Source organism: Gossypium hirsutum, chromosome A05 (genome assembly GCF_007990345.1).
Source record: "Gossypium hirsutum isolate 1008001.06 chromosome A05, Gossypium_hirsutum_v2.1, whole genome shotgun sequence".
Lineage (NCBI taxonomy): Eukaryota > Viridiplantae > Streptophyta > Magnoliopsida > Malvales > Malvaceae > Gossypium > Gossypium hirsutum.
Window position 1 is genome coordinate 8355496 of NC_053428.1, and position 9432 is coordinate 8364927.

Genomic DNA, 9432 nt, shown 5'->3' on the forward strand with positions numbered 1-9432 from the left:
TTGTAGGAAACAAATTAACAGTAAATTAAAATAAAATGGCTTAATCTTAATTTAGATCAATTTTCTAATTTTCTGCTTCGTCGGGATTGTTTATTCAAATAACGATAAATTAGAGTTAGCCACTGAAAATTATAAGATCATTTTGCGGAAACAAGACATTAATACACGTATATTAGCACAAATTTGTGTTTCAGGCATGATCCAAATGCCACAGATCATTAACACTAGTAAGAAAACAAATCAATTTGTTATTGCAACCCGTGTAGTCTATTGGAAGAGTATTAAAGTCTTGGTTTCGCTAATCAAGTTCAACCTCGAGTGTTCAAGAAAATAGAACTATTACATAACAAACTAACAGTTATGGGACTTCATTGTCGATGAAGAACAAGCATCATTAACAGGCACTGACGAGACCGATTAGGAAGATAAAGGTGTTATAAACTCAAATCCTTGGTTCAGAAGAGCCCCGCACACCCATAACTTCAGGTTTGGCAAGTTCATTGACTGCTCACAATCTCTCATCTGCAGTTTTATATAAATCAGTCTGCAAGTTTTGCAATTTAAAACCTCAGCAGCTATATATGGTACTGGAATTCGCGTAAGAATAGAAAAAGAGTAAAGGTTGACTTACATTTAGAGTAAATGTTAATACAAATCTGTCAGAAACAGTGGCCAAATTGGAATTCAGAACTTTGAAGTTAGTGAGGGACTCAAGGGCGTTGTAAAGTGATATTGCAACCCCTTCACCTTTGTTGCATATCAATCTAATGTAAAACTCTCTTTCCTCCACTTGAAACATATTCAACTGCATTGTAAAGTGAAAACCATTGTTTCATTTCCATGGAAAAAAAAAGGCAGTAAATAATATCACAATTATTAAAAACAAGTGATTGTTATATTACTATTATTATTATTATTTTCTTTACCTGCATTATCTTCTTGCAAACTGGGTGGCTATTGTTTCTTGCAACTCGAATCTTAACAGGGTTTTCAATTGATTCTTGGTACCTTTCGGATCCTGCCAATGTTGCTTCAAGACCCGCAATCTCAGCTTTTAGTTTCTTAGCCTGCATTTGCAGGTCTTGCACATACAATACGGCATCTCCAATAATCGAAGCCTTATCCATCTGCGGTAACATAAAATAAAGCCTTATCCATCGAATTATATTCGCAACTGGATCCAACACATGTTATACTTACATATATACGTAACACATACCTTTGTTATGTTAGGAACCAGGGAACGCAATGCATAGAGCTTCTCCTTCATCCGACCCCTCCTCCGTCGTTCCGAGATCAAAGTTCTCGACCGATCAACCCTTGGTTTCTTTGTGGCTGTTGGTGTTGTGGGGGTGGTTGCCGTTGCGGTTGCGGTGGTTGTCCCGGAAGAGTTTTCCTCGTCGTTATCATCCTCACCATCCTTCATCATTTCTCCATAAAAAGTACTTGGCAATGGATCGAAAACATAGTTAGGATCTGGCACAATGGTGCTTGAAGCATCAAGGCAAAAAGTATCCCCAGGTGTGGAACTAATCTGCTTATCCTCAACAAAACTACCATTGATAAGATCGCAATCATAACCGACGTCTGCATCTTTACTTTCACCACGAATCAGATCGATGAACTGATCAAAATTCGGATCATCAATGAAATCATATAGTTCAAACTGATTTGGGAACTGCAGAGGGTAATTTCTCGATGCATCCATTGGTTCTTATGCACTGCCTGACTGTGAGAGGTGTAGGCTGTATATATTGTAACTTTCAAATTAAAATCTGGACCTGCTTCACGTCATTTCATGGTGTGAACGGAATCGACTGAAGAACCTAAGGCTGCCAGCGATTTTTTTTTAATTACTTCAAATACTAGTAACATAGCAACATCAATCAGGCCCTGGAAATTGATAAAAAATATATAACAAATATAATATTCAACTCCATTAAACAAACACCGTATTGTAGTTGAGCCGAGTTTTTAGGATTGATGTTGACTTGCTGTTATATTCTGTAGGGTGACTTTTTCTTTAGAGGAAGACCGATCTGAATTCAGGGTTTCGCAATTTCTGCAGAATTACTTTAGTCAAACATGTCTGAATTCAAGGTTAAGCTTGAGATGCTGATCTTCTAACTGCTATTATGAGATCAAAATCAATGACCAAGTTCTCCAAGTTTACTATACTCCTCAAATGATCAGCAATGACATCAACATTCGGTTTTACTTCTTTCTTTTTAACTTTCCGGGGAATCTATTTCCAGCCTCTGGTATTCACATTTTTGAGGTGACATGCAGTTTTGTTTTAATAAAGATTTCAGGGCATAGTTAGTTCATCCAAATTTCATGGGTGTGAATGGAATCGCGTACTTTTGTTTAATAAACAGTGGTTTTAAACACAAATAATCTACAGTTCAAACATTTACAAGATTAAGACATACATATACATATCCACCAGAAGAAACAGCAAAAATACTTGCTGCTGTCAGTACCTGTGATTGTTAACTCATCTACAGTCAAATCCAAAGTTGATAGATTGCCTCTAATACGTGTTGTACGCAAACATCCAACATATACAAAATGAAAACTCAATGTCAATAAGTTTAATAAAACCCGACTTCGATATTAAGCAAACAATCATAGGCCGCATGAAATTTGCATCAAACCTCAAATATTCTTTTGACTTTCTATAGCTTGAAATTAAGATAACCATATCCATCTCATGCCTGGATTGGCATGCACACGCACATATATTGTTCTTTAAAAGGGACTATCAAAGATGGTTCTCGAAAAAAAAATAATTTTATAAATTCGCCAGATATAGAAACAATGGTTGTTACCTGCACCGTATAATACTAACGATTTATTTTTTTAGAATATTCTAATTTGAGGTGTGGACTTTGCTTGCATCTCACCTGACCACTTAATGTCTAATATTTTATTTATAGCAAGTTTAGTGCAATTGATAATTTAATTTATGTGTTTAATTGTTTATTGACTATTGCTTGGATGCCATACTTGTATGTAAATTTATATTAGACAATTTTAATTTATTAAATGTTGTTTAATAAACTAAAAATAATTTAGTTAGTAATAATATTGATTATTTAGTGATACTTGAAGAACTACGGTTTAAAATCAAGATTTTATTTAAAAAGAATACCTATTCGAATATTCTTATGAGATCAAACAGTAATTAGTTTTTTTTTTATATTTAGGCTTTGTGTATTTTATTTCTAAAAAGAAAAGATCATGATTCCGTCAAATATGAAGCTTAGAAAATTTGCATGTGAGGAATTCGATGGTACTGCGCGTGGGGAAACGTGCCTTCCATGAAGTTGAGGTGCTCTTTGGTTGAAATATGAATAAATTAATGAAGCAACATTGGGTCTCCACGGGCTTAATTTATTGTCTTTTGTATTTTAATGCTTAATGTTCAAGTTTCAGGCCAGACTATACAACATAACCAATTTTGACATGGGCCATAAGGGTTATCTCGGCCTTGATATTAGCCTCGTCAAAAGTTTATGTTGAGCTTACCTCTGATGATTTTAAGCTGGAATTAACTTTGTTTAGATATTGTGAATTGCGTTTTAGTTTCGATTGGCATCGATATTATTATCAATATATTACAACATAGATTTAAGTACGGTGAAGTATATTATCCTCCTATTAAAGAATTGAGAAGAGACTATTAATAGTTCTAAATATTGTATATAAAAAAAAAGTAAATATAAGAGGAATTCATAATGAAATTAAAGTTCAAAAAGAAAAATCTTTGTCAAGGTTTTCGTACTCCTTTCAAGAAATAAGAATATTATTCAATTTTAAATTTCAATATTCAAGTTTCAACTTAATCCATTCAGAATATTTTTAAATATTATAATATATCATTTTAAATATTTTTAATAATAAAATAATATATTTCTTTATTATCATCTTGAACCTCATTCATGCTCATTAACAGATTAAATATAAAAAAGTATCATAAAACACAAGTCTCAATACTTTTTAATTTCTTTTTATCTTACAAATAAACCAATCAAGTGATTACAAAAAAATATTAACATATCTCTTGTCTATCCTATAGACAGGGGCGTAGCCAGGGGCTGGCATGGGCCTGGCCCCCCTAAAATGTAAAATTATATTTTAGGCCCTTAAAATTTTTTAAAATTTTTAAATTAATAAAGGTAAAATTGTACTTTGGCCCCCTTAAAATTATAAAAATTTGATTTAATCATTTACAAATTATAAATATATAAACTATAGAAAATTAAAATTTAATCTGGCCCTCCTAAAAATTTTTTTTGGCTTCGTCCCTACCTATAGACATGGTATTTAGGTTATACTGATAAACTAATGAAAAATCAATTCACAGTCATTTAAATAGCATTTGAATAGAAAACTGTTAGGATCGTCCCGAATAAGCAACGAACAAGTAAAAATAGTAAAAGAAATTGAGAAGATGAACACACAAACTTAACGTGGAAAAACCCCTCAAAAGAGGATAAAAAACCACGGGCAAAGATAATTTTACTATAATGGCAAAAGAATGAAGAGTACAAAAGATGGAGATAAAAACTAAACCCCGAAAACCCGAAAAGCAAAGAACCCTCAAACGTAAACACAAAATTCTCTGAATGTGTTATGAGTTCTAATCTAATGGGTGTCTCTTTAATTCTAAGATTGTAAAGGAGCCTATTTATAGGCTAAATTAGTAAGTCAAATAAACTATACTAATAAATGCTAAATATATTATACTAATAAATACTAAATCTTCTAGAAAGAAAATATATTTTTGTTTAACTTGACTTGCAAGCAATCTCTTAGAATTTGGGTCACATAATTCTAACAATCTCCACCTTGACACGAATTCTTTCAATGCCATCTTTGCCAAAACCCGCCACGGGCCTATCTTGAACTATGCAGGGAATTAACTGAGTCGAATCTATGCTTAGAAGCTGGAAGACTTCTAGCCTTCGACTTGTGCACTGTCAAATCAAAACTAACCCGGGTCTGATTTTCACGAATACAGTGCCCTAACTTTTCAAAACCTGCATCCAAAAGAGAACCTCTCTTCAACGAAACAGTCATACCTTTTTCCCTCCTATGACCAAGTTGCCTCCGCTTCAAATGAGTTGACTTTGACTCCGTAACGGACGAGGGACGTCCGATTTCACCGGTTACTGTAGAACCTTCCAGTATATAAAGACTGCCGGTTCTTTTACCTTTTAACAAAACGAGAGCTCCACGAGATACTTTAATGTCGCTCGACTCGATGTTGATTCTGCATCCTTTCAAGTCTAAAATACTCAAGGAGATGAGATTCTTTCGTAAATCAGGTACATACCTGACATCTGAGAGTGTCCTAATCGTCCCATCGTGTATCCTAATTTTAACAGTACCAATACCGATTATTTTACTAGATGAATCGTTTCCCATGTGCACAACTCCACCTTCAACTGAACTGTATGTGGAGAACCATTCTCTATTGGGACACATGTGGAAAGAACATCCTGAATCTAGGATCCACTCAGACGTAAGCTTGGAGTTATCGCTCGTTGACACTAACAAGAAATCATCACCGCCTTCATCGACCAAATTAGCACCAGCTACATCTTCCTCGTTACTCTCAGCAGCTCTTTTATTTCGTAGTTTATAACAATCTGCTTTGACGTGACCTAACTTTTTGCAATAGCGACACCTTTTGTCTCGTTTCTTTGATGCTACCAAAACGGAAGCTTGTCTATCTGCTTTGCTATTCAAATCAAACTCATTGTCGAGTTTGTCTCTACTCAACAAATGACCCTTCACATCTTTGAACGAGAGTTTGTCTCTGTCATAAATCAGGGTCTCCCTGAAAGACTTGTATGAAGAGGGTAAAGAGCACAATAATAGCATAGCTTGATCTTCATCGTCAATATGAACCTCAACGTTCTTTAAATCATTTAAAAGAGTAATGAATTGACTGATGTGATCTTTAAGAAGCTCACATTCGTTCATGCGAAACGTAAATAGACGTTGTTTCAACACTAAATTGTTAGCGAGAGACTTAGTAGCATAAAGAGTTTCTAACCTTTTCCACAAGGCGAATGAGGTCTTCTCCATCAATACCTCCTGCAATACTGTATTCGTGAGGCACAACTGGATTGCAGACAAGGCCTTTTCATCAAGCTCTTCCCATTCTGTTTGATTTAGATTCTCAGGCTTTTTCCCTGTAACAACCTTTTTCAAGCCATTTTGAACTAGAATTGCCATCATCCGAACTTGCCACAGATTGAAATTTGTCTCACCATCGAACTTCTCAATTTCAAACCTTGTTGTTGCCATCTCTGACCGGGCTGATCTATGAAAGTTAAACTAGCTCTGATACCACTTGTTAGGATCGTCCCGAATAAGCAACGAACAAGTAAAAATAGTAGAAGAAATTGAGAAGATGAACACACAAACTTAACGTGGAAAAACCCCTCAAAAGAGGATAAAAAACCACGGGCAAAGATAATTTTACTATAATGGCAAAAGAATGAAGAGTACAAAAGATAGAGATAAAAACTAAACCCCGAAAGCCCGAAAAACAAAGAACCCTCAAACGTAAACACAAAATTCTCTAAATGTGTTATGAGTTCTAATCTAATGGGTGTCTCTTTAATTCTAAGATTGTAAAGGAGCCTATTTATAGGCTAAATTAGTAAGTCAAATAAACTATACTAATAAATGCTAAATATATTATACTAATAAATACTAAATCTTCTAGAAAGAAAATATATTTTTGTTTAACTTGACTTGCAAGCAATCTCTTAGAATTTGGGTCACATAATTCTAACAAAAACATCAACTTGTCCAACATCATAGGGGTTTACATATAAAATGAATCTTAATACATATGCACACACATAAGCAACATGAAGATTGTCTCTAGTGGGCGCATAATTGTAAATTTTTATTGGTATTCTCAAGGGAAGAAATGATGACCATCATCAACTCTTTCTAGTCAACATAAAACACAAGAAGCGCTATTCCTTGCTTATTCCTTCTACCACTTGTGTTACTTCTAATCAAAATTAAAATTTTTGTTAGTGAATGATAATAATAGGTCAAAACTCAAATAGTAAATAGAATTAGTGTGACTCGAATTTAAATTACACTTGGGGCAGTGAACATCCTTAACTGTAAGGCTGTTACATGAGGTTTAATCAAAATCAAAATCAAAACTTTATAAATATATATGATTCATAATTTAAATTTAATGTGTATAATTACACCAAATCAAAGTTTATTTATTAAATTATATATTAAAGTAAAATTAATGTATAAATTTGATATGTATCATTTTTATTTATTATATTTTGTTTGTTTGATTAAGGACCACTAAACGGCCCTTTCAATTAAAACCTGTAAGATTTTTTGAGTGCGGCAGTCTTCTACCTTTATATCATCAAAGCTATCATTGCTGCATTTTGAATGGAGTTTAAGTTTTCTTACGTCTAAAGCTTTGATTTTGTTTTTTTCACTTTCAATGATCCACAAATTTTACAGATTACATATATTTTATCATTTTGCTCTTAAATTAGATCTTTAGTTAATAGTTTTGTGTTTCCTATTAGAGTAGTTGATGTACAAACTTTTTGTGACGGAGAAAGAAAAGGAGAGAGAATGAAAGAAGAAATTGGTGTGATAAAGGAAAATTAAAATATAATCTGCTAACCATATTTTAGAGAGGTAAAATTAATATGATAATCAAAAATTAAAATGTAATTTTATTATTTTAATAATTTATATTTTTATAAATTTTTAAAGGATTAAAAATTATCATTTTAAGAGTTAATGTACAAATTTATCATATATTAATTTTAACATTTTATAAATTATAAATAATTTAAAAGTGAAATTTTCTATTTTAGAGCCACTTTTAGTTCCACCTCTATTTTGTAATATTTTTATATAATTGTGTAATTATACAAATTATTATAATTTTTTTATGCTTTGCATACATTTGTAATAGCTTATGTTATCTAATATCATGCATAAATTCAAATTATTTGTCTTATTTTTTCCTCCGAAATTTGCTATTTAAGTGTTCAATTATTTTATTTTAACTTATATTTTAATGTTTTTCTCTTGCCTAAGTGGAAGAATTGGATAAAAAAAAAGTTTGAAAGTAATTTTAAATAAGTTTTTATGATTTGGACTCATTTAAAGATTTCAACTTGACTTTGCTTCACTGTTTTAATCATATCTTAAGCTATAAAATTTCAATTTGAGTATATAATTTACTTTTTCGAAGGAATTGACATATTAACACTCAAATCTTAAAAACACCAAGAAAATACCAAAAAAAAAAAACAGTCTTGAAGTCTATGACAGAAATCTGACAAACTTGAAAAAATTGCTTTTATTCATTAAGGGCAATCTTAAGGTTTTTTACTTTAATAATATAAAAAATATAATAACTTAAATGGATGCCCATGAAATTTATTTATCAAAATGGTACGTTTTTTACAACGTTCTGCTGGTGTCACCTAATAAATTAACAGCACTAGATTGAAATATGATGACCTAAAATATGCAGGGACATCAGAAATGAAAAATTTTCATATTAGGTCCCTTAATATTTTAAGTCATTACATTTTAGTCCAATGTCGCCAATTTATCATGTAACACTAATAAACATACTATTTTAATAAATAATCTTATGGGCATACCATTTAAGCTATTAATTTTTTTTTGTATTATTAAGATAAAAAAAACCACAATTTTATCTTTTATGCTCTTATGCAAATTTTAACTTATAAATACATAGTTTTAAGATAAGAAATAGACCTAACTACAATTAGTATTATTTTATTTTTGTGTTTTCTCTGAACATGAGTTGTTAAAGTTTTTTTTAGTTCAAGAGATTTTGAAGTTTTGATTCTTCATGTTTATGAGGTTTTTCCTTTCTTTTTTTTTGATAAATCTGTAAAAGTTATTTATCGAGAAGCAGAAAATCTGCTACAACAAAACAACATAGTGTTGGGAAGAAACTGAACAACTGAAACAAAGCGAAAGCACAACCGGTGTTCTTTCTCACCCTATAACTCCTGTAAAAAATTATGGCAAGCACAATAGCACAAAATATGTTCTCTAGCAACCTTAATCAACCACAAATCGACTAATGCAACCACAACAAAAATAAATAGAGACACCAGTATTTTTACGTGGAAAACCCCTCTAAATCAAGGGTAAAAACCACGGGACTTTAGAGTCCGATCAAGAGCTCCACTATCATCAAATGTTCAACTACAAGATCACAATATCAAGCCTACAACAAGCATTCAACTCCAACAAGGCTAACAATATGTAATCTTTAGCAAAAGAGAGCAAAATGAGAGAATATCACCAAAAATGTAGCTGCTGAAAAATGGGTATTTTCGACCCTACAAGACTCAGATGAAAAATCCG

At 32.1% G+C, this 9432-nt stretch overlaps 1 protein-coding gene across 2 annotated transcripts; it reads right to left on the reverse strand.

The window, feature by feature from the left end:
- Window positions 1–230: 230 nt before the first annotated feature.
- LOC107906634 (transcription factor FER-LIKE IRON DEFICIENCY-INDUCED TRANSCRIPTION FACTOR) lies at window positions 231–2234 on the reverse strand. 2 transcript variants are annotated; one of them, XM_016833683.2, is made up of 4 exons: window positions 1220–2234; window positions 927–1127; window positions 632–805; window positions 231–544 (listed from the first exon to the last, which is right to left on the reverse strand). In XM_016833683.2, the coding sequence occupies exons 1-4, from the start codon at window positions 1706–1708 to the stop codon at window positions 509–511; spliced, it is 900 nt and encodes a 299-aa protein (XP_016689172.2). In that variant the 5' UTR covers window positions 1709–2234; the 3' UTR covers window positions 231–508. The 2 variants fall into 2 exon arrangements, with proteins under 2 accessions (XP_016689172.2, XP_016689171.2); XM_016833682.2 differs by having other exon boundaries at window positions 231–522; window positions 1220–2232.
- Window positions 2235–9432: the final 7198 nt, after the last annotated feature.